This window comes from Urtica dioica, chromosome 8 (genome assembly GCF_054948205.1).
Source record: "Urtica dioica subsp. dioica isolate 48M chromosome 8, U.dioica_male_clone48M_v1_H2, whole genome shotgun sequence".
Lineage (NCBI taxonomy): Eukaryota > Viridiplantae > Streptophyta > Magnoliopsida > Rosales > Urticaceae > Urtica > Urtica dioica.
Genome location: NC_142763.1, coordinates 1,466,859 through 1,491,818, shown reverse-complemented (window position 1 = coordinate 1,491,818; position 24,960 = coordinate 1,466,859). Strand labels below are relative to the sequence as shown.

The 24,960-nt window shown below is 35.4% G+C and overlaps 5 protein-coding genes across 5 annotated transcripts; 1 reads left to right on the top strand and 4 right to left on the bottom strand.

Moving 5' to 3' along the window:
• Positions 1-757: 757 nt before the first annotated feature.
• Positions 758-4,712, bottom strand: LOC149387055 (disease resistance protein RPM1-like). Its single transcript, XM_089621926.1, has 3 exons — positions 1,785-4,712; positions 1,446-1,653; positions 758-1,017 (listed from the first exon to the last, which is right to left on the bottom strand). Exon 1 carries the CDS (start codon positions 4,573-4,575, stop codon positions 1,786-1,788), a length of 2,790 nt encoding a protein of 929 aa, XP_089478052.1. The 5' UTR covers positions 4,576-4,712; the 3' UTR covers positions 758-1,017; positions 1,446-1,653; position 1,785.
• A 3,929-nt stretch (positions 4,713-8,641) lies between these two features.
• LOC149387054 (putative histone H2B.1) lies at positions 8,642-9,408 on the top strand. The gene has a single exon (XM_089623227.1). The coding sequence runs from the start codon at positions 8,753-8,755 to the stop codon at positions 9,200-9,202; it is 450 nt and encodes a 149-aa protein (XP_089479353.1). The 5' UTR covers positions 8,642-8,752; the 3' UTR covers positions 9,203-9,408.
• Positions 9,409-10,360: 952 nt separating this feature from the next.
• Positions 10,361-12,995, bottom strand: LOC149387053 (cytochrome b-c1 complex subunit 6-1, mitochondrial). The gene is made up of 5 exons (XM_089621539.1): positions 12,895-12,995; positions 12,174-12,228; positions 11,674-11,758; positions 10,728-10,817; positions 10,361-10,575 (listed from the first exon to the last, which is right to left on the bottom strand). Coding segments are annotated over exons 2-5 (210 nt in total). The 5' UTR covers positions 12,176-12,228; positions 12,895-12,995; the 3' UTR covers positions 10,361-10,542.
• Positions 12,996-14,142: 1,147 nt separating this feature from the next.
• On the bottom strand, positions 14,143-16,461 carry LOC149387052 (uncharacterized). Its single transcript, XM_089623814.1, has 3 exons — positions 15,770-16,461; positions 14,820-14,895; positions 14,143-14,444 (listed from the first exon to the last, which is right to left on the bottom strand). Exons 1-3 carry the CDS (start codon positions 16,265-16,267, stop codon positions 14,287-14,289), a joined length of 732 nt encoding a protein of 243 aa, XP_089479940.1. The 5' UTR covers positions 16,268-16,461; the 3' UTR covers positions 14,143-14,286.
• Positions 16,462-17,982: 1,521 nt separating this feature from the next.
• BAK1 (BRI1-associated receptor kinase) lies at positions 17,983-24,356 on the bottom strand. Its single transcript, XM_089623904.1, has 11 exons — positions 23,910-24,356; positions 23,300-23,432; positions 23,111-23,182; positions 22,174-22,317; positions 21,411-21,482; positions 21,240-21,311; positions 21,064-21,146; positions 20,653-20,778; positions 20,231-20,572; positions 19,176-19,570; positions 17,983-18,709 (listed from the first exon to the last, which is right to left on the bottom strand). The coding sequence occupies exons 1-11, from the start codon at positions 24,010-24,012 to the stop codon at positions 18,389-18,391; spliced, it is 1,863 nt and encodes a 620-aa protein (XP_089480030.1). The 5' UTR covers positions 24,013-24,356; the 3' UTR covers positions 17,983-18,388.
• Positions 24,357-24,960: the final 604 nt, after the last annotated feature.

Here is a 24,960-nt window from a genome sequence, read left to right as displayed (position 1 = left end):
AGTTTAAAATGAGGTACCTGTAGAATTTCCCCCAATTAATTTTGGCCCACAAAATCGAACACATTGCACATGAAGAATCAAACCCAATCTTTGTTTGTTAATAGATTCAATTATTACCAATTCCCAACAAGAGTGGTTTTACTTTTATTAATCGACTGAATGGTATGGATTTCGACTTCCGGGTGTTGTGGCTATTTAGTGTCAATGTGGCGGTTTCGGTTTCCTCAATAATATAGAGTCAATGTGGTGTTAAGAAATGAACTTGATAATATTTTTGGTACTATTTTCTCGCTTGTCAAGTGTTTTATCGTTTTACTCTTTTGTCAATAAAACAATAAAACCTTATAAGCTTATGACGATAAGGCTATAAGATTTCTTATGTCCTAAGAAACATTTGAAACATAAAACACTGCCTAAAACAAATAGAGCCAGCTATTCCAATAAAAGCCTTTACCTGCAACTCTTTTAGCTTTAGCATTTACAATGTGAGTTTTTAAGTTGCAGTCCAAGATGTTCCTAAAAAATAGTTAAAGAGTCCATCTTGAGGGGTATTGGAAATTAGTTAACTTAGCATTCAAGTCATCTTTGTTTGAGCTTTAGTTAAAGATCGGTTTTTGTAACTGTTAGCTTTTCTTTATTTTATATAATTTTGTTTATTTTCTTTTGACTTGTTGACCGAGCTCACTAATTAATAAGTGATGACTTACCAAAGTTATTTGTTATGTAATAATGTTTAAATACAATCTGAGACTGTTAATGAAAAATCAGAAGAGTTCATTTTTCCAATTTCAATTTCTCGTCTTCTCTTCTTTTCTCAATTCTTCGATGGAGATTGGTCGTCTTTTTCCATGCATTTTCTACAAGTTCATTTCGACGTTACAAAAAAAAAAAAAAAAAAAAAAAAAAAAAAAAAAAAAAGGAATAGCCTTTTCAGTATTTTGGAGCATCAGTCTGATCTTCTACAAAATCCACCCAAGCAACAACACCAATCATCATTGCCACAACGTTCTTTTTGCCCTGTTTTGTTAGAAAAAAAAATGTGATGAAAATGAGATAAAGGTTCCAAGATTGAAAGAACTAGTGTTAAGTGAAAGAATCTGCAAGTCTGAAACTAATCCGATTATGCAGCTGGATATGTATTGGTATATTGACATTGTCATTTGCTTCCAATCTTAATAACACAACATTTACATAATATATTCTATAGTCAAAATGTAGTCAGAATATCAATTCATATAAATGATATGACCGTCATCCACACCGGCCTCCGCCTCTGAGATTTGTATGTTTCGACTTTCGACTCACTATCTACTTTATTTGGGTCATGTAATAAATAGATTAATGTAATTCAAACACAATCGGATTGCTCAAATCAATGTTTTTAAGTAACATTCAACCTAGTTAATTATAAAATACATAAAGTCGAGGATAAACAATTTGAGTACCTTATGTTTTTGAAGAAAAATGTCGCTGAGACTTCATTAAACAGGCTTATCAGCCATAAAAACGTCTACAAGATCAGGAGGGAAAACACTTTCGTAAATAACACCAGACTCATGTGAATCTCCTCCACAATGATTCCAACCTTCTTACGCCTCTTGATCTTCGACTTAAGCGGGTTAAAGAAACGAGCGAATGAGGACACCAACGGACCTAATTAACAATCAAAAGTTAACCAAAATGTCTTGTATACTAAGAAAGCCTTTTTAAAAAATTGTTAAAATATAATCTTAAAATAAAAAAAAGGACTTAAAACTGCTAAACGATTCAATAAAATTGCTTACATTACTGGTGTGCTTCAAGATGTTGCAACAACTCTGAGCTGCCAAGCATGTAGGAACTATGAAGCAACCCTTTGCCTGAGGAATAGCCAAAGGTAACAGAAGATATGTGCTTAATTTTGCAGAATTCTGAGCCACCATTTGGTTGTAAGGCCTTCACAAATTCCCTTGGCATATCATTAACTACAAGCGATTTAAGGTTTGTCAGGTGACGAAGATCGCGAGGCATTTCCTTCATCAGCGGAGAAGGTCCGAATTCAAACTTCTTGAGAAGAGGCAACGCTCCTCTTTCGAACGTAACCACCTTCAATCCTTCCAATTTTTTCAATTCAAGATGCTCGAGTTTCGGAAAACTTCCTTCCTCAAACCGCAATTCCTCTCCATCGTACGCCTCGTCCAAGAAAAGGTACGATAGATTGAGCAAGCCTTTGAGCATTTTCAGCGGCTCGTCGACTAGCCTCGAATAATGTAACTCCAGTCCTTTCAAATTATGAAGCCCAGAAACCCAAATCGGCAAGTTTTCCAATCGACAACAGAGTTTGAAGTAGCGCAAGAGTTCGGGAGGAGACGAAACGCATCTCAAATCTATAACCTCATCCTTGTTGATTGAGATCAGGCCTAATGTTTCAAGGTCCTTCATTTTTTCAATAGCCTCTCCAAGTGCTTCACACATTTTTGTTGTGACTTCCGAAATTCCTAGAGTTTTTAATTTTCTCAGATATTGTAGCTCTTTGATGATGTCAACTCTACCGGAGTGTGCTTCCACAGCAAGGAGTGTCTGCAAATCTTCCAACGTTTTGATCCCTTCATGAATCCTCACCCCCGTGAATATCTTTACACCGTATTTCCTTCCTTCATCCAAATAGTAAGCGAAAATGTGTCGTAGTTTATGCAGTTTATTGATCTCGGCCGGAAGCTCCCGGACCAAGGTATTGCTGAGCTCCAAAGTCTGGAGATTTCGCAGCTTTCCGATAGAGGTTGGGAGAGTCTTCACTTTCGTGCCTTTCAGATTCAAGTATTTCAACTGCAACAAATTTCCTATCTCCTTTGGCAGATAATCGAGAGGAGAGGCTTCAAAGTCGACCACCTTTAAGAGCTTACAGCTTTCAAACACGCCGACTACGAAAGGCTTTGAAACCTCTCCAGTGTTGCAAAGAACGATAGACCGAATCTTAGAATCAAACACAACGTTCTCTGCGGTGTTATGAATCGCTAACCGGCGACTCTTCTCTTTGTAACCTGGCTTGTTTTGGTTAAATACTTTACAAAAACCCAACTCCTTCGCTTTTGTTAAAATCAGCTCCCGTACTAAATCATGCACCTTGCACTCTCTATTATATCCGCATAGTAACTCATATGATACCAAGTTTCTATCGATGAGTTCAATCAAGTATTCTTCAGCGATTTGTTCAGACGTCTTGTTTTCTCGGAATTTAATGAACCCTTCAGCAATCCATATTGCGAATAATTTCCTTTGATCTACTGAAAAATCTTCTGGAAACATTCCGAAGTATAAGAAGCATAACTTCAGATGGAGAGGCAAGTCATGATAACTGAGTAATAGGACTTTTGAAACACTCGATAACGCATTGTTCTCTTGAAATTCGTAGTTGAGATCGGCAAGCACTTTTTTCCACTCTACTTTGCACCTCTCTTTTTTGGACAATAAACCAGCCACGGCAACCAGAGCAAGTGGCAAGCCGGTGCACCGACGTAGAATCTCGTGAGCCAATTGTTCCAACTCAGGTGGACAATATGAGTTTGGAAATGCCTTTTTACAAAACAACAACCATGCTTGTTCGGTCGACCAAGTCTTTAGCTCTCTAGCAATCATTTCAGTCGACGGTGACTTAAAAGAGTCTTTGACGTTAGATTTACGAGTCGTGAGAAGTATTCTACTACCATTGCTATTATCAGGCAAAGCATGCTTTACGACGCTCCAAAATTCAATTTCCCACACATCGTCAAAAACGATCACGTACCTCTTTGCCTGGAGAGAGCTTTTCAAGACTGCGAAAGCTTCTTCAACTGCGATGATTTCTCGGGCAGGTGGGCAGATCCGAGTCATCAGTATCTTGAGAACTTTGTCGATGTCGTACGATTGGGAAACGGTGACCCAAGCGTGATGGTCAAAGCTTCCTTTTTGGACACTATCTTTGTAAACTTTCCTTGCAAGAGTAGTCTTACCGATCCCGCCCTCACCCACGAGCGAAATCACCGTCCGTTCTTGGCGACCTTCCAACAAACTTCTCACAAGCTCATTCGACTCGGATTCAATGCCCACAAGCTCTTCATCGTCGACGAACAGCGAGCCAATGCGTGGGTCGACTCGAGAGTTTCCTGTCCCGCCACTCGAGCCGCCTTGCTCGAAGGGTCTCAACCCGTATCGCAGGCCTCTCTCCTTGATCTCGAGTATCGAGTCTTTGACGTCTCTGATATCAGAAGCCAAGTCGCGGCGCGTTTTCAATGCCTTAACGCGGCGACCGGGCTTGCGCAGAGATCCAAAGAAACAACCTTGATCTTGACGGCGCTGCTCTGCATAATAAGTGTATTCGTCGACGATGTCTTCGATTTTCTCCGCTTCCTCTCTGAGTTGTCTCAGCCACACCTTTGTTGCGTCGCTGAGCTCTCCTCTGGCGGACTTGGCTTCGGCGTCGTGAAGAAGAGGCTCGATGATCTCCAACTCGTTTTGAAGGCTCTTGACTTTCTTGTGAACTCCTTTCAGGGACTTGGCTTCTTTGATGAGGAGATCAATCAGTTTCTCTATCACAGGGCTCAACAACGTCTCTGCCATGCTTCTTTATCAAAATAAAACAAAAATAAAAGGATCGTCAAAATCTCTCAGTGATAGAGTTTCTGTATGATCAGAATCAGACTCTTGACTCGTATTCTGGATTACATCAATCGAGTGGTGCTTAAGAAACCGTGTTAATATTGACTAGCTTTTTTTTTTTTCTTAGTCATGCATGTGGGGACATAATTTATTCAAGTCTTTTTTTTTTTCTTCGTATTATTTTCTTTGTTCCCACTATCATTTTCAACATTACTTTTCATAACAGCAATTGTTTCTATGCGTGTTTTGTTTCCATGTGATTATATATGGAGTGCTTTTAAGAGAGCCCAGAAATGTCTCTCCCATGGGAATAATGCTTGTTCTTGTCATCAGTATATATATAGACTTAACCTCTTGAGAAAATCAGTAAATATATTTCCCTTGCAGCAAATGAATCTTGTCATGTTCAGGAAGAGCCTCAATACCAAGGAAATAGTTATGTTCCCTTCCCCCAAATATTTTTTAGGAGAAATCTCAATTCAGATCCTCAACGAGGCGTTGAATTGCCAAAAAAAATATGTACCTGTAATTAAAACATCGTCAATGCATATAAGCTCGTATGTACTAATATGCGTTGGAGTTGTCCTCAATAAGGAACCCCATGGCTGCATGTTGTCATAGGGAAGAAGAAAGAAACTTAGGCTGGAAAAGGAAAAACGTTTTGTGAGGGCTTAAACCAGAATTTAAATCTTTATTATAAAATTACTTTAAAGTCCTCTAAATCTAAACACATACATATTTAATAAAACAAACTAATACTCTATGGACGCTTTATTTTCTATTCTACCGTTGAGGATGTACACGAATGCATAAAAGATTGTATTGTAGAAGCTGCCTTTTATCATATGACGTAAATCTTTTATAAACTTTTTATATCTATGTTTATACAAGAATAGTTGTTGATGTATAAATATATTAAAATTACATATGTTTTTTTTAAGGATATTAAATTACGTAAGTCACATATGACTACTATTCAACTTTTTTATTATTTGTAAGATTTAAACTCCCTATCATGAAAAAAAATCGAAAATTATTTAAAATTATATTTTAGCCAGATATTTTTTTTTGTTTTCGTTTTTGTTTTCTTTTGTAGTAAACTCCATACATTATTATGGCAATGAAATAATTGTCGTTTTTTATTCATGAAATACGAATAAATTTATCGCTGCTGTACTTTTTTTTTTAATAAATGAACTTGGTAATTTCTTTTGTACTATTTTCTCCTCTATTTTGATCTTTCAATCCGCTCTAGGTTTTGTTTGGTAGAGGAGAAATGGAAAGAGAGGATTGATTTTTTCTGTTGATGTGACATGTAGCCTTGTTTGGTAGGAATGAGAGAAAGAAAATAGGAATGATTTGGAGGGATTAATAATCCACCGGGCCCACCATTTTTAATCCTTCCAATTTTAGAAGGAAATGAAAGTAAAGAAGAAAAATGTTATTTTTTTTACAAATATACACTCAAAACAATCCATCCATCTATCATTTTTTCCTTTCTACCAAACATAAATAAGAAATTATGTAATCATTTCTTTTTTTTTTCATTCTTTTCCCTTGTAAAACAATCCATCCATCTATCATTTAATCCTTCCTACCAAACAAGGCCAGTGGAAACAGTAACAGGGATGTGGAAGACAACAATGGATCTTATAAAGGCGAAGAAGGCTCATATAAATGAAGTTGGTTTAGTGGTCTAGGAGATCCTCATGAATGTCATTTCTCTTCATATATTTTTTACATTGTTTTTTACATGATGGCCTATAATTCATAAGATCATAAGCTTGCCACTTTTTTTCTTAAATTGGATGTTGATGTAATATAGGAAACTAGCTTCGCTCCTAACTTTGTTACAATTTTAAGGCTGATAGGCCTGTTTGAATGAAGTCTTAGTGACATATTTTTAACAAAACTATATAGGCCACGGTACACATGGACAACAACTCATTAGCAATATTAAGGGTTATTCACCGTCTCTAATACTCCCCCTCAACCGAGTGGTGGATATTTTTATCATAATATTAGGAAGATGACCAACTTAAACGTTTGACTTTGCTAAATAGCCAACGTTTGATAAATCTTAGGTAAATAGCCATAAATAATGACGTGATCTAATATATGGAGGTGACTATTTATCTAAGATTTACGTCTGTAAATACATGAAAATGACTATTTAATTACATAAGATTTATCAAACGGTCAAATTGATTATTTTCCTAATGAGCCATATTTTTATACCTAAAGTTTGGCATGTGCATCAATGAAGTGATGACTAGCGAAAAACGTTCATTAGAAATTCACCAAGCTGAGCCGTTACTAGGACGTGTCGTACTTCAATCTCCTTACCTATCACCCATTTTTTGGTTAGTCTGTAATATTATAACCGCAATGGATATAAAGGCTCCTGAAGCTCAGTATGTAGAGACTTGACCTACAGGACCTACACATTCCAACCGTTGAGCCTTCAAGGGTGAGATATTTGACTTTTTGCTCTTTGGACTGATAACTAAAGGGATATTTTGATAAATAAGAAAAATGTCATACATGAGTTAATAGCGTCTTGCAGAACAAACATCAGACGATTCAAGGCACGTAGACTGCCACAGAAAACGCCATGTCTAGACATTCTTATGGCAAAGATGAAAATAAAACTATCGTCTAAGAAAACAGCTTTCGACTCGTCGTTGGTCATTTGTCTTCCTTCTTTGTGAGTTTGGGAAATGGACACTCTCGAGCATAGGGACGTAATCAGGAACCTAAACCACGGGAACTAGTATACGGGAAAAAAAAAATTAGGGTGCCGATTTGTAATATTTTAGGGTAAAAATAATTAATAAAAAACTAGCAAAAATTGCAAAATAAACACTTTTTGAAGGGGGACTATAGCCTATAGTCCCCCGGGCCTGCCCAAGCACATGAGCCAAACTAGCATGAGAGCAACGATGAGTAAAGACTTTCGACAAAGAATTTGGACGATGTAGATGATAAAGAGAATCCTACGAAGGATAATGACACATATGTAATTATGCGTGATGGAGCTTGTTCATGCAGGAATTAAAATCAATAAATTGAGGACCGTTTCTTTATTACTACAAATTACGCTTCTAATACGAAAGAGGAATCTAAATATAAATTCAAGTGTTCAAGAAGTCATCGAGAGTAAGTGTTTTGAAGAATATATGGTGTCCATTTTGAGAGTCGTGCTAAGACAACAATACTCATACGGTGAAGTTAGGGGATGCATGGCTGCATGTCGCCATAAGGGGAAGGAAAGAAAGATGGAAGTTCCGTGATTGTGAGGACTTAATTAGAATTTAAATGTTGGTTATAAAGTCACTCAAAAAGCCTCTAAATGCATATCTATTTTAATATGCCTTTAATAAAATAAACTAAACTCCTATGCACACGTTGAGGAGATGTACAACATGAATGTTGTAATAGAGGCATGCGACATTTTAGAAATTGCCATTTATAGCAATACGAAATATATAATGTAAATCTTTTATAATTTTTGTGTACATATGTCACATATGTTTATACAAGAATTATTTCTGATATGTAGTTACAAAATAACATATGTCACATTTCACTATATATTATTTGATTTTATTTGAAAGATGTAAACTTCCTAGAATGAAAAAATAATTTTTAAAATTCTATTTTAGCCACTTTTTTTTCGTTTACGTTTTTGTTTACTTTTGTAATATAATCCATACATTTTTTCTCAATGGCAATGAAATAATTGTCGTTTTTTTATACATGGATGGAAAGTTGGAACATCTTAACCGTCCATTTTAATAAAAAAAACACTCGAAATCTAACGAGCAAAAGAAACGACAACTCATCGATCCACACCGAACCTTTTCGCCAACAACACTCTATCCAAAATTATGAAAATCTATCACAACCGTCTATTTCCTGACACCCGCACGACTAAATCCAACGTCTAAATACGACGCCACATCATCGATCCTCGTCAAATGCCAATATCCAGTAATAACATTCCCCTCTCTTCCTATATAAGACAATCCGAAACAAATCTCAATTCACTTAACCGAACACGCAATACTCACCCCCCAAATTTCTCAAACCCTCGTTTCGATTCGTTCCTTGAGAAGAAAAAAAACCTTCGAATTCAATGGCTCCGAAGGCAGAGAAGAAGCCCGCAGAGAAGAAGCCGGCTGAGGAGAAGAAGACCACAGCGGCGGAGAAAGCTCCGGCGGAGAAGAAGCCGAAGGCCGGGAAGAAGCTCCCGAAGGACGGCGGTTCCGCGGCTGCCGGAGAGAAGAAGAAGAAGAGGACGAAGAAGAGCGTCGAGACCTACAAGATCTACATCTTCAAGGTTCTCAAGCAGGTTCACCCTGATATCGGGATCTCGAGCAAGGCTATGGGAATCATGAACAGCTTCATCAACGATATCTTCGAGAAGCTAGCCCAGGAGGCTTCGAGACTCGCTCGCTACAACAAGAAGCCGACGATCACCTCTCGGGAGATTCAGACCGCTGTGAGACTCGTTCTTCCCGGAGAGCTTGCCAAGCACGCCGTGTCGGAGGGGACCAAGGCCGTGACGAAATTCACGAGCTCGTAAATGGATTGCCTTTTGTTTCTGAGTATGCGAATGTCTAGGGTTAGATTTAGGGTTTTCTGTCTGTTTGATCGAATCTTGCGATCTTTGTGCCAAAGATCGATGAAGATGTGTCTCCTATAGTTGCTTTTATCTCGAGCAATTAGATCTTAATTTTTTTTTTTTTTTTATATTCCTCAAATATTAATGTGAAATGAATATTACCTTTATTCTCTTGTTGGTTTTTTCCGTTATTAATTATATTGTGTTTCGTATAATAATGCTTGTTAAAGTTTGTTGTCCCGCTTTTTACAAATGCTACTACATATCCAGTAGTTTCATTTCATTTGTTTTCTATATAAATTGCAGTATTGCTCGTATTTAAGAAATATTAAATTTCTGGTATCACTAATGTTCTAGCATGTTTCAAACCCTTGCTAGAAAATTGCATAATTGTAGTTATTAATTTTATATTTCACTTTATAACAAAGTGTATGTTCCATACGACGACGTGGATAATTCAATTCAAAATAACGAAGATAATTGTTCTTTGGATACCAACGTAGAATTTTGACTGTTGCGGGTAAATAAAATGGAAGATGCTAAATGTTGTACATTTTAATATTCGTTAGTTATATTCTCCCTTTGTTTTACAACTTATTTTATTCGTTAGCCCACTAATTAATTATTTTTTTCTTGGGTTGTAAATTATGTAGTTTTAGGCTTTAGTGTATCAACCTTTTTTTGTGTGTAGATTCATCCTTTGCCCACGTCAAGTATTGTAGATTTCTTATTGGTTCATTCACAATTGATTATGTGCCAAGCAAAGTATAAAACTGTGATTTCAATGATGATATTTAAAACTTTCAGTAACTGGAAAAAACAGTCCATTTGTGGTTCTGGCTTGGTCTATAGAACTCAGATGACACTTCAAATAAAAAAATACAAATATAATAAGATGTAGCAAATTTAAGCTTAGCATATGGAGTCTACAAATATAAATAGTAAACCCATTCGAAGTCAATTAACACAATGACTGCATTCGTTATTTTCTTTACCCATTCTACATCTGTATCAAACTACACAAATAAACTACACATTGTCTAGAAATTTATATATTAATAAATCACAGAGCAAAGAGTTGAACAAAAACACCCAAAACATTAAACCTACCACTCAAAGTGTCGAACAAAGAGGATTTTATTAGATATGAATGTCATTCTCTATTGTTAACCATGAGAACAATGAGGAAGAAAATCACAGAGCCATCTCTTGGCCACCCAACAATTTCAACTGCTCAGAAAACAGATTTTCAATTTTATAAAACAAAAGAAGAAAACGACAAAACAAATCCGAGCTCTTTATCACTTCAGCTTATCAAATAGTTTTGGAGCCACCTGCATAGTATCATCACAAACCATATCAGCAACACAATAAAAGACAGCATTTCCAGAAGAAAAAAAACATACCATAATGACAGTCCATGGGAGAAATGAATTTTTTATTTTTATTTTATTTTATTTTAAGAGAAGAAAATTATAATACTTACACATTTGTCAACACAGGACCAGTAATCGAAATATTGCCCGGTACAGTGCTTGTGCCCAGATTCATCGCCTTGGATCCTTTTTACACATGCCTTTACACAGAAAAAAAAATGTACTCAGTAAGAAACTATTGATGGCAAGTCAAAATTTCATACATTACGAACTGCCTTGAAAGGCACTGAAGTTTAAATAGCCGAGGGAAACCAATCATTTCTCGAGAGTTCAGAGTTAATCCATTTGTCACTTCAGAGAAAAAAAGAAAAAAGAATACAAGGCTGCTTAATTCACATGATATAGGAACAAAATCGACCATTGTACTACACCGAGTTGAACAACATTTGAACTTCAACTTATTTCAGTCAGATTACAGCATGGAGTAGTCATTGGGTAGCAGAGATCTATCGGTACTTATTAACCAGATTGTACATGAATGAAAATAGTATTTGCATAATTTACACAGCCAAATTAAAAGATAGGAAAAATGTCGGCTTGTTTGTAAGGGACTCGTTCCCAACAGAATCAACACATGAGACTTTGCAATACAACGGGAAACAAAGTGGAATTATACAGTTGCTTCCGAGATCAGAAAACTATACAAAAACATAAATTCCGGGCTTATCATCTAAACCTATTACTGGCTGGTTTCGGGTAGTGTCAACATAAAAAGGTCAGAAAATTAGCCTCTTGACCAGGGTGTTGTGAAGCAGGAATTAGACTAAGATGTAACAAAGAAATATAATACCAAAGTCAAATATTCTAAAGATAAAGTCAAGCTGACACATGAAAAAAAAATATATAAAGAAACTTTGAGGTCGATGAAAACAGTCCCCACGAAGAGGTTATGAAGACCCTTGTGAAATTCCAAAACCAGAGGATTCCTAACTTTCAAATTTATCATCACCCAAGTATCTGAATTTATGTTTCAAACAATTGTCACGAGGTGTATACCTGATACTCGAGTAAGGGCTTCACACACTTGGGCTTGCATGACTCTTCAAGATACTTCTTGGGATCAACGGGATCTTCGTCTGCCCTGGTTTCGTAAATGGACAAAGACCAAACATCAAGGTCTAACAAAGAATACATATACAAGAATTTCGTAGAGACGTGTTCTGGTCTGGAAAATTCTATCACGAAGCCATGAAACTTATAGAATGATCTCTTATAATTTTGTAAAGTGTTTTTTTTCCCCCTATGCCCTAAAGTCCTCTACTAAAAGAATATACTCTTTCTTGTATCAAAAGCACAAGTGCACAACAGAATATATGTTCACTATATCTCTGAACTTTCACTGCGAAGTCTTATGATGCAAAATGTATAAGTTAACGAATGTTTAATGCAATAAATAGATTATAAAAAAAAAATATTGAAAACAGCATTGGGTTATAGAATCAATAAAATTAACAATTTTCTGCTACGACAAAGACAACAAAGATGACAATCCTTACATTGCAAATAGAAAGGGAAACGATCAACCGCACGATGCTCTGTTAAGTTGTGTAGCTGAAAAAATGAAACTCAAAATTGTTAGCATTTAGTTGACATATACATAGACAACAAGGCATCAAATAACACTTACATTTACTTGGAAACAAAATAAAAATGATTAGCACCTAAATGGCCAGATAGCATAGAACCACAAAAAGTTAAGCTCTTATTCATTTTTAATAATAAACGAGTTTGTTCCTTTAAGATTCAAATAATTGTGATTAAGAAGAAGTAAGAAGAACTACCTCATTCTAGGTTAAGCCAAAAATTGAAACTAATTTTTTACACATCTTAAAGCAAGATTCTGGTACTGAGTATTTACACATTTGGGAATTATGCACCAAAATTTCGAAATCAACTAAAAAATACGATTAAAAGATAAACATTTAAAGAACATATGTGATGTAAATTCAATCTAAGAGTATAACCATTCATTATATTTTAAACGAACTCCTCTAATATTATTTCGGAGATTTATATTGTAAATCAGATTGCATATTTCAAACAAAAGATTAAAAAAGGTCAAATCGTATTTCATCGCTCGAATAAACAAACCCTCGACGAATAACAAATAAAATAATTTAGGAAGGAAAACCAGGCAGATCTAAAAAAAAAAAATCGAAAGAAAAAAAATATAGAAGCGAGAAAAAAGGTATACGAGAACGAAGAGCGAGAATTTACCTGGGAAAAGTCCACCACCGAAAACCCCAAGCGATCGAGTGTGATACAGAAAAAATTGTGTCTGATGACTAGTTTGAAGGAAATTTAGGTTTGCCTTTGGGCTGACTAATTTCAAAATTACCAGAAAGTCCTTTATCTCGTTGTGGGCTTTTCTTCTAATAATACAGCCCAAGGCCCGAGTATTATAAACACACCTCACTACTTAATTCCTGAAATAGTTTTTTTTTTTTTTATCACATGCATAACAATTTTTTTACACTATTTCCCTTACTGTTGCAGTTTTACTTACTTATTTTATGTATATTTTTTTTACAAATATTTTTATGTATATTTTCATTACTGTATAAAGCATCATTTATAGAATTTATGTGAAAAAAAAAAGTACTTTTGAAAAGTTTGAAAATTAGCTTCTTCAAATGAGTCATTTGTATAACTCCCGCATATATTGATGACATTATTTTGTGGGAGTTCTTATTATCAATGGCACAATCGAATTCGGCGGCGTCAGAGTCAATCTCGATTCTGTTCAATTCTTTGAAAGCCGAGACAGACGATCTCAGAGCTTTAGAGTCGCAAATTTCGATATGACGAAATTGTTAGGATATGACGAAATTGTTAGGATTGAGGACGATGAAGAGGTATATTGTATTGTTGAATTTGAGTTTAAACTATTTACCCTATTAAATTTATAGTTGAGCTATTATTATAAAAGAGGGGTTTCATATAAGCTAGATAGTTATCCCGCCCCATGATTTAATTGCTCATAAAAATACATCGTTGTTTACAATATAGAATAATTAGAATTATAATGTTTATAATGATGACAGCTAGGTGCCTTTGTCTTTTCTTCTTGAAGAAACGAAAACATAAATTTCACTAGGCAAGTGTTATATATAAAAGAGATTTTAAGCCCTTAGTTGGATAATAATGCAACAACGCATCCAATATTTTTAAAGATGGTTACTTTGATATACAAACAAGTACAATATTATTTATTTATACATTATGATAGATAGGTGATGATTGGATTGAAATATGAGTATTTATGCAATAAGAATTTGCACATCACAGTCAACCATAGCTACAATTTATGTGAACATATTAATACTGTCCGCATAATGATCAAATAGTTTCACCTACCAATCCCATTTTTTCCTTGCCTCTTTTATTTTTGGGCAATTTGGTAGGAACATTTATTGGTTTGATAATCAACTTGATATAGATAACAACCAATACACAGATTGATAGTTTCGTACCTGAATCTCAGATTACTCAATAAGCTCAAATCTAGGTAAATTCATATGTAACACTGATTAACACTAATAATTAATTAAGGCCCTTTTCTTTTTCTTTTGTGGAAATATAAATAATGATTCATTTCATACATTAAAGTCAGAAATGACGAAGATAGTGATCTGTAGAAGAAGCTGAGGAAGGCCAAAACTCTGCTCTTCTCACCTTTGAAATGTTCTCCAAAACGACCACCGGTGACACGTGTCCCATCACGGTGACCCTCTTGTGTTCCAGCTCTATACTGAATGACGTCACTCCTATAAGAACAACCCAACTATATGAGGTGGTCAAAGACAAACAATTAACTATAAGTCAATATTTTACATGATGGTCTCAAAGTTTAATTAGATTTAGTGATCAAAATTTAAAAATCGCTCGAAGATTTATTTTCTTGCAAAAAATACAATATAAGTTTTAAAAATAGCACGTGTGACACTGTAACAGAGAGTGTTCACGTGTGACTGGGAAAGTGGGCGTCTCCGAATAAGTACATTTTTTAAAATATTTTAAAAAACAATAATAATTAATGAGTGAGAACTGAGAAAGCAAATATTAATAGATCGAAGATATTTTTCTTTGTTTTTATATGAAATGATTCTACATTGTGAAGATATATATATATAATAATATACCTTCCATTTTAGCTATATGTTTCTTGAGTTTACCAGCACATCCTTGACAATGAAGAGAGACCCTCATCACAACAACCTGAAATTTTCACACCATATAAAAAGAAATAACTTACATACATATGATTCATTATTTTTTTTAAATCAAAATATATATGATGGCCATACGATAAAATTCATAACCACAAAATTCTTTGTAAGACTTATCCAAAAAAGCTTAGCATTAAATTGAGGTGGACTTTTATGTGCAAAAAATCGTAGAGTTTCTTAGTAAATGGCATGGTAGATTGGACTTTATATGAATGAGGAAAATATCAAAAAGAGTAAAAAATGCCAGAGTTTATTAGTAAATGGCATGGTGTAAATATGACTCACATCTAGGCTTAATCTTAAAAATTTGTCATATAGTAGTATTGGCTATACATGACATGAATTTATTTGGAACCAAAATTCTTAATTCAGATATTTAATTATTTAAATGTATATAAATAACATTGTATTACTAATTGACTTTATCAAACATCAATCTTAGAAGTTAATGTGTATAGCAACTAAATAGACTACGCAGAAGAAAATGGACTTAAATGTTACATCAACCCTACGAAGCCAATGAAAACTATAACTCATAGCCAACATTTATTTCTTGGCCTACTAATAAATAAATAAATAAATAAACAACTCAATAATAATTGTACTGGCTTTTGGTATATTTTCTGGTTCCATGATTCCATCAGTATTATATCTCTATAAACCCAGAAAAAAGCTGACATAATTCATATATAAATATATAATCTATGTTGCAGATACGATCGATTTGATCATGTGACCTTTTTGATTTGGCGTGTGTATGAAAGAGAGAAAGTATGAATTATAAACAACCAAATTCCATATGAATTATTGGTCCTTCGGAAAAAAGAAAAATAAATATAGAAGCTAAGAAACTGAATTATTACCTGTAAAACATTACTATGAGGCAGTGAATCGATCCCTGACGTTGGAGATATATTGAGATCGTCACGCAGAACAATTTGTCGGTCACTATTATTAGTATTAGTAGTACTAACACCACCGCTAATTAGCGTCAAATCATTATTAACCGCTTGTTCTTCTTGTTGCTCGCTCTTAACAATAATCATGTTATTATTATTAGCACCACCGCTGAGCTTCGCTTGCGATTGATCACGGTGACGATGATGATGATGATGATGACGTCGATTATCATTATTATTATTTAGCTTAATATTATGATAATCGACGAGCTTGGAGTACCTACTGGGCAGAGATGAGGCGGCAGTGTTTGCGGTGGAATTGGTGATGATGTTCCTCTCGGAGGAAGACCTCCGGCCGGGGATCACGACGGCGCGTGAGTCGGGTCCGGTCATGCACACGGCGGTGGCCGCCGGAGAGTGGCACATGAACCCGCCGATCTTCTTCTTTGCCATGCTCTTCATCTTGAATGACACCAAGCGGATATTAGCTTATATGTATATCAAAAGAAGAAAAGTAGTTGAAAGAGTGAGAAGTGTTTTTTTTTTTTAAATGAAAAAATGTGTGTGATAACTGATAATAATGTGTTGATGTCAAGGATTTTTATTTCTAGTCTAGTGAAGTGGAGAAAAGGGTAATGGAGAAAGAAAAAATGAAAAACGACGTTTATTTATATATTTTTTTTTTTTGTGGAAGTATTATACTGAGAGAGAGAGAGAGAGAGAGAGAGAGAGAGAGAGAAGAGAGATTAGGATAGAATGAGATGAGATCATGTGGGTATAGTGGGATAGGACAGAAACATGCAAAATTTATGGCAAAGCTAACAAAGAATTGGCTGGCAATGTCAGTTTGGTTTTTGTACCGTACGTTGGTTATTTTTTTTTTTTTTTTTAATATTACATATTAATATAATGACTACATATACCATTCCCTTGCAAATAAGTTTTTTTATTTTTATTTTTACATTTTGTGGGATTTTAATTCTCAATTTTTTTTTCCAAGAAATTTCATCATATTCGGTAGGTTTTGCCACGCAGGACAAGTCATTGCGTGTTATTTATTTATTTATTTATTTATACTCTTTTACCTTATATGTCTTTTTCTATACTTACATTGCAAAAAACTAATAAGCTTTTGTGGTATATATGTTATGTTGAGTGTCGTGTTGGAGTCTACAAAAGTATCCAAAGTTTGAACTAGTCATTTCATAATCATGATGTGTTATTGTACTACAAAACAAAGAAATAGTTAAAACTTAAAAGCAGAATTAGCTGTTTGTTTATTTTTGGTACACGTCTTGAAGTGATATGCCGTTATTATCTAGCTAGTATTAGTTATCTGAAGAATTTCCGTTATCTCATTCTAATTATGAGAGAATTTATAATCCTATCTATGTTTTTTTTTTTGGTCGCAAAAAAAAAAAAACAGTTACACAGTGCTTTAAGACACTTAAATATGGTCAGTGAAGTTTACCAGTTACACCTATAGACTGCTCTTTTACATTTATTCTTTTGCTATCTTATGGATATAGTTCTTCTTATTAGTAACCCACACCACACTGTTTAGTATTTGCTTTATCGTCCTCATTTATTACTCTTTTTGCACTTTTGATGTATGTAACTTTTTTTTTCCTGAATGATCTTTTTCTTCTTTCCATTTTTGTATAATAACAATTACACCATTCAGTCTCCAGCTAAGTGAAACGGATCCAACAGAACCGTTGTACTTGTAAAAACAAATAAATTGGCAATTTGGAGATCACGTGGGATGAAAAGAAATGGTCAAACAAAAAATGGAAGCTTGTATATATATATATATAATGAAAAAAGTTTTATTTGCAGTTACAAAACAACAAAGTAAAGTTGCAGTGCTTTAAATGAGGTTTTTAGGAAGGGTCAGATCTTTCTTCCATCACAAAGCTGGTAGTAATAATAACTGCTTAAAAGTTTACCACTTGTCAATTTTGCAACTAAATTTGTTTCAGCCTCACTTTAAATATTACCCTGTCTCTCTTCAGCATTACTTCTCTGAGTTCTGATCACCAAGCAACAAAAGGGAAATGGGATTCAAATCTGCGCCCAATCACATCCAACTACGAAAACATGTCACATCAACAATAAAACCCATGACCGGTTTATACATGCTATCTTCTTAACAAACAAACAAAAATTGAACAATGGAAAGAAATATATATTTATTAAACCATCTCCACTAATAATGTTTTAATACATTACAATTACATACATAAAAATGACATCTTTACCCGGATGCTTTCTATGGCTCTTCACCACAACAAATTCCTGATCAACCCAACTTAGATTTAAACCCTATAAGAAAACAAGAAGAAGAAGAAGAAGAAAAAAAACACACCACCACTTTACCCCCCCAATGAGTTATACATACTGGACATATAGAATCAAAGGAAAAAAAATACACTACAAAGAAAAACTTATACACAACAAACTGGCAAGTATTATAACCACCATCAAAACATAAAAAAGAAAATTACAAAAATACAAAAACGGGTTCTCTCGAGAGAGCAGCGTCGTTCTATTTCTTTTTTTTTTTTTTTTTTTTTAATTTGACTATCGGGGACCGGATAATTCGTCGGGAGGGATGTGGGAAGTAGAGTCGACGATCCAGTTGGTGCCTGGGTGGAGAGCGTGGTTGTTGTTGAAGTCTTGGCGGAACATCTCTTCCTTTTGCCACTCTTCCCATCTCTCGGCCAGCCCGTCTCCCTCGAGCATTCTCACAACCTCAGACATCTTCGGCCGCTCCGACGCCGAGCCCTGCGTGCACAGCAGAGCCACTTGGATCAGCTGTTCCACCTCGTAGTCCTCGTAATTTCCCTCTAGATCCCCGTCCACCAGCGTCTCCAATCTCCGATCTTTCAGCAGCCCTTTCACCTGCAATTATTCGAGAGTCTCGGGGTCTCAGACATCGATTATCGGGAACTCGAAACGCTAACAACTGTACGGTCTGACCGCTTGACCAACGGCTAAAAGTTTCTTGAGTTGAGCTTTTATCCCTATGTATGAATTGAGCTTTTGTATTTAAGAATCATGAAACAATTTGCACATATGTGACTTGCTATTGTACTCTCTAACCGTGCAACCAGTTGTGTAAAGAATCACGAAACTGAAAAGATCAGGTTTTGTAATGACGTTTTTCGGTTTACGTATGTCGGGCTACTTATAATGAGATGCCAAATTTAGGTAAATTTGACACATGTGGGACATTTTCTATGACATCAATGAAGCAGAGAAATTGTCAAGTAGGCATGTTTTTATTTATATATTTATAATGATTTAACACGAGTATTAAAGAGCAGACGCTATGCAAGCACGTAAGAGAAGAGAGCAAAATGCATACCCAGTCGAGTAACATGACATCATCGTCATTCGCGAGCCGAGCAAGATCAAAAGCCCTTTGTCCGGTTATGAGTTCAAGAAGCATAACTCCGTATCCAAAAACATCGGTTTTCTCCGAGGACTTCCCAGTGGAGAGGTACTCCGGTGCTATGTGCCCGATTGTGCCACGAACAGCGGTGGTGACATGAGTATCCTTATAGTCCATGAGTTTAGCCAACCCAAAGTCTCCAACAACTGCCTCGAATTCCTCGTCTAACAATATGTTTGCAGCTTTAACATCACGGTGGATAATCTTGGGATCGCAGTGATCGTGCAAATAAGCTAATCCCCTTGCAGATCCCAGTGCAATGCGTTTCCGAATTGGCCAATCGAGTGGTGGTTGTGATTCAGAACGTTCTGCAGCCATATTATATACACACCATTATGGGAGGAAATGTGACATCTATAGTTAAATTTAAAACACAAGACTAGCATTGGAAAATGTTGAGAAGCTCACTCATATTTCTTAATAGAAAATAGCATAAACAAAATACAAAGATAGTTGCCAATACTTCCTCTCCCCAAATATCTATTACAATCAGCATGCAATTCTTTTCTTCTACCATAATAGCTCTTACTTGTATAGATCGTCAACTTTTTAACAATTCTAAATTTCTACCCCTAATCACCTGCTATTCCCCAATATTCCTTGGGTATATCTTGCGAAAAAGCAATAAAGTACTACATATATTTCCTCAGCTAATACACAAATATGCAAACTTAATCACCTTTTAAGCACGATGCTACACTTTGTTGCTAATTCTTCCTCTCGACATTACAATCAGAAACTGCCTTTTTTCTACCATAATAACTCTTATATATAGACTAACAACTTTTTAACTACTCTATATTTCTACACTTATCACCTGCCAGTTATTATTATAATCCTTTATTCCTTAGATCCTAACAAAATTGATATCTGACACAAACCAAGAAATAAATCATGTGGAAACAATGTGCTAAAATACTACTGCTCTTTTCTGAACTGATACGCAAGTACAAAGTTACAGGTATTACCTCTTAAGCACGATGCTACACTTCCGTTGGCCATATAGGGGTAGACAAGAACCCGCTCAGTTGGAGTCATGCAAAAGCCACGGAGACGAAGAAGGTTACGGTGCACGGCCATGCTGATCATTTCTACTTCTGTCTGGAACTGAAGCTCGCCGCCTTGCGTGCGCTCCTCTTTAAGTCTTTTCACCGCCACTAGAGTGCCATCGGCTAAACGCCCTTTATAAACCTTCCCAAATCCTCCCCGTCCGAGGATATGTTTGTTGCTAAAATTATCGGTCGCAACTTGTAGATCACGCAGAGAAAACCTTTTGAGCTGTCCCAGGTGAACTTCTGGATCTTCCTCGGCTGTTTCGGATACAGGCATGTAAGACATGCGACGCATTTAGAAAAATAAAATAAAAATAAAAATCTCAAAAGTCACCAACCTGGGACATCAAAGAAATGAACCTCTGGCTTCTTTCGGCGCCAGTAGGCAAGAGCAATGGCTGGAACAGCAAAAAGAAGAGCCGCACCAGCAGCGACTCCTCCGGCAATAGTTGCTGTTCTTGTGCCTGAAGTATTCACCAAGTAAAATGCTCAGACAGAAAGATCTATCCCATATCAAATCTCCAAATTTCGGTGGCTTAAGTACTCAGGTAATTGAAATATTTATTATGACACTTGCCGGACACAGCCAAAACAACTAATTACCCCAAAAACCAGACCGAGCGTACACCTTCACGCCAGCCCAGAATCAGAGGGGAAGCAACAGACACCAAACAATAAAATACAGACAATACATGAAAACTAGTATCGAAATGAAATAGCTATGGGAAAATAAAATTGATAATAACCACCTGAGGAGGAAGGGGATGTTGTTGAAGGAGTTATAGGAGGAGGCGGTGAAGCTGGGGGCCGATTCAGTTTATTATTTGTAAAACTGCAAAATGATGCATATTATTCGTCAAAACAACATTTTGCTAGGACACAAGGACCATCAGAAGGAAAATTGTCAAAATTGCTCTGTATGAACCTGATAGGAGTAAATTGTATAAAAGAGCCATTGATTGGAATATCTCCCGTCAGATTGTTGTTTGAAAGATCCCTGCAGACAGCAAAGTCACATTGCACTGTCACATTTTTTCTGCTATTGACCCTAGATAAGTTAGAAACTAATAATATTAGTTTTTATGGGAACACTTACAGGACTTGCAGTGATTTAACAGTAGTTAAAATCACAGGAATCTTCCCAGTCAAGCTATTATTGTTGAGACGCCTGTTTCACAGGGAGAGAGACCTTTATTTCCAACCAATAAGAATAAATACTAACATGAAAGCACGTCAGAAACGATAAAATACAGGGTCGCAACACGAATCCATTAAACAGCTAATTTCAGTTATACCGTCAAATTCATAGTAATTGAACTTACCAATTTACAATTAACTGTAGCCACTTGAGTAATCTATTATTAGTGGTTAAAACACCAATGATTATCTTAACGCTATTCATGTATGGTAACTTGTAAATTGAAAAGTAAACACAAGTTCGAGAGTATTCATGCCATGAGTTGATAGCAATGAGTTGTAATAACCAACTTAGTCAAATAGGTTTTGGCATATAGCCAGGTCGACAACATTTTGTAAGTATGAAATTTACCAAGTCTAAGACCAAGGTGTGATCATTATTCTGTTTTAATGGTTTTATAAAATAAAATAAAAAAAACTACTGAAAATGGTAATAGTTGCTATACGCTTTGGGGTACATTATTCCATCAATGCTTATGCTAAGTAAAAACCTATGCACTTTGACACTAATAGATGAAGCACTTTTCCAAGAAATGATATGATTGTGCAAACATTTAAACACGATGAATCACACAACACGAGCCAAAACCTCAAGGCCAATAAATAACAATTTTTATATACCACTCTTTAAAATAATGTAAGAGAAGAATGAGTGTACATACAAGAAACGTAATTTATCAAGCTTTCCCAACGTCTCTGGAATGATACCCACTAATTTATTCAGGTAAAGATCCAAGCTGACCAAGTTTGACAAATTCCCTAGCTCTTCTGGGATTTTTCCGCTTATGTTGTTGCTGTAAAGTTCCCTGTAAAGATATAAGAAGATTAGGTATTACGTAAACAAAGGATGGGATTTAGCTACAGTGTACACATGTGTTTGCAAGAAAAACACAACCCCGTCATTTATACGCAAAATGAAACATAACTAGGCATCAATCAATTACGCAGAGCTTATACATAGTACATACCATCAGAGGCGCTCTACACAAGCACACACAAACACCATATTTTTTTTTCTTATAGAAAGTATCAACAAAGCCACAACGGTATAATTAGGACATAAGAGAACGTCTACATGCTTGAAGCTACGCATAGTATAATATAATACGAAACGCACGTAAATTGGTTTTTTTTTTTAATTATCGGAAGGCATGCAAATTGTTGACAAAAGCACAAAGAGCAACTAACTCTAGAAACTAGGAAAATTCAACCTCACCAAGTGCAAAAAACAATTGTTGTGAGAGCGCAATGATCATTTGAAAACATGAAAACTAGGAAATATTAACTACACTATTATTACATGCTACAAATGCAAAAAAAAAAAAAAAAAAAAAAAAAACACTCTTTCCATTGATGCATACTGCCAATTCCGATATTTGCTAATGGAACAGGAGATAAATTACATGTTCAGCAATTAGAATATTGTAGCTCTAAGTTATTTATTAATTTATTTCTAGAGCAAACAATATTACGAGACAATGAGGGGTAAAAAACGAACGCATGTCATTAAGGAAAGAAAAAACCATTTCAGTCCTCTTCAGAAAAACGGAAAGATTACAATATCGAATCACGTGATGAAGCAAAAAAGATGTGACTCACAAGTACTGTAGATTGTTCAGCTGGCCAAGCTGCGGAACCAGTTGACCAGTAAGATTAGCGTTCCCGAGATCACTGTATCATCACCCAAAAAAAAAAAAAAGCTTATTTATGAGCACCACCACAACATCAACGAGAAGAAGCGAACAAGTTCAAACAATCAATATTCAAGTCGTGAAACAAAAATTTTACACTCGGGTGACACTGTTTTCGTTGTTGCAAGAAACGTGGAACCACGTGCAGGGATTCACGAGCGTGGCGTCCCAACTCTGCAACACGTTGTTTGGATCGGCTAAGCCAGACTTCAAGGCATTCAGCGCATCGCCTGTCTTACACGGAAAAGAAAATAACTGTTTAGAGATCGCTAATTACTCTCAAATAAACTTTGTGTTCTGCCAGAAATTCTCGTCCCTAAAACTTAAAGCGGCTTCTATTTCCCCGAAAAAAAATTCAAACAAAATCCCTTAAAGTTTTGACCATAACACTACGTTAGTTTCACCTATTCTCGAGTATGATTCAATACAGATACAAATAATTCCAAACTTGCTCTATACCACGCTTGTTTATCCTGAGCTTCTAGTTTATGATCACCCTTATATTATGTCAAACCACGAAGGTCACAACAACATGGCTCTAACTCTAACCAATAAATGATTTAAATCCTTTTTCTATTCCATTAAATACCTAACGGACTGTATTAAAAATTTAAAACCAAAACAGCCCCGAAATTCAGCTCCGTAACAAACGAAAACACAACAATTCGATACTTTTGAATACATACCAAACAGGAAATAAGTTTTACCTTCGGCGTTGGAATCGACACTCCTGAGAGAGCCTAAGAGCAGAATCAGCCATAGAAAAGCCGACGCCGAGATCGCTGAGATCAACCGCTCCGCCATTTCCATTCCACGCTTCAAACCACCGGGAAACCCTCGCCGTTGACCGATCACTAATACATCGTTGACCGAATCCAATCGCAGCGTACCACAATATATTAAATGAATAAAAACCTTTCGTCGCTCAATTTCAACTCCTCTCTTTCCCTCTCTCTCTCTCTCTCTATCCCAATTACCGCTAAGAAAAAGATTAGAAGAGAATACAGAGAACAGATAGAAAGGAGAAACAGAGATGTTCGTTCCTCGTTGAAAGCTCTGAAAAACTTTTGAGCTTCAAGAAAAAAAAAATGGTGGTTTGTTTTTGGTTGATGAAGAAAGTCGTTGGTCTATGTGAGTTGTCTCTGAGATTTTTAGTCAAACGTTCAGCCATTACTTTTGTTAGAATTTAATATTTTCAATAAAAAAATAAATAAAAAATAAAAAAAATAAAAACTTTTTGTTTTCTTCTACAGCAATTTTCAAGGATCAAACATGGAATAAATTGAACTTTCGCGTGAAATAAAATAGTAAAAAATAACAAATTAAATGAGAATCATATGCGGGTCAAAGACGTACGCTCCCACGTGCTTAGCTGATGGCACGTGTGGGACTTAGTTTTAGTAAATATTATTTCCCGCCCCTGGTTAGGGAAACACTTCTCATCTTGACCCCGGAATTCAACCGTGATGTTAAAAGTTCTTCCAACAATATAAACAGTAAAAATATATAACTGTTATATTCTTATTATACTTTTACCCTAGAATAAAAAAGTATATTAAAATATTACATTCTTATAATTTTTTACCCTAATCAAACTAATTAAAAGTAAAGAAACTAAAAATAACTGAGTTGAAATTTGTAATATTGGGAATTCCTATCATTTAGGGGATGAAAACGAAATATAGTTAAATACATTTATCTAAATTTGTAGAGCTTATCTTTAATCCAATAAATAAGTTATAAAAACAGATGTCATTT

Coding starts and splice junctions, on each gene's coding strand:
- LOC149387055 (XM_089621926.1), bottom strand. CDS start 4,575: ATGGCAGAGACGTTGTTGAGCCCTGTGATAGAGAAACTGATTGATCTC.
- LOC149387053 (XM_089621539.1), bottom strand. Junction 10,818..11,673: donor AGCCCTTACTCGAGTATCAG/GTATACACCTCG, acceptor TTCTGTGTAAAG/GCATGTGTAAAAAGGATCCA. Junction 10,576..10,727: donor GGTCCTGTGTTGACAAATGT/GTAAGTATTATA, acceptor GATACTATGCAG/GTGGCTCCAAAACTATTTGA.
- BAK1 (XM_089623904.1), bottom strand. CDS start 24,012: ATGGAAATGGCGGAGCGGTTGATCTCAGCGATCTCGGCGTCGGCTTTT. Junction 21,147..21,239: donor ATACAATTTACTCCTATCAG/GTTCATACAGAG, acceptor ATCATTTTGCAG/TTTTACAAATAATAAACTGA. Junction 19,571..20,230: donor TGTAGCATCGTGCTTAAGAG/GTAATACCTGTA, acceptor ATATGGCTGCAG/AACGTTCTGAATCACAACCA.
- LOC149387052 (XM_089623814.1), bottom strand. CDS start 16,267: ATGAAGAGCATGGCAAAGAAGAAGATCGGCGGGTTCATGTGCCACTCT. Junction 14,896..15,769: donor CTCATAGTAATGTTTTACAG/GTAATAATTCAG, acceptor TGAAAATTTCAG/GTTGTTGTGATGAGGGTCTC. Junction 14,445..14,819: donor ACATATAGCTAAAATGGAAG/GTATATTATTAT, acceptor TTGTTCTTATAG/GAGTGACGTCATTCAGTATA.
- LOC149387054 (XM_089623227.1), top strand. CDS start 8,753: ATGGCTCCGAAGGCAGAGAAGAAGCCCGCAGAGAAGAAGCCGGCTGAG.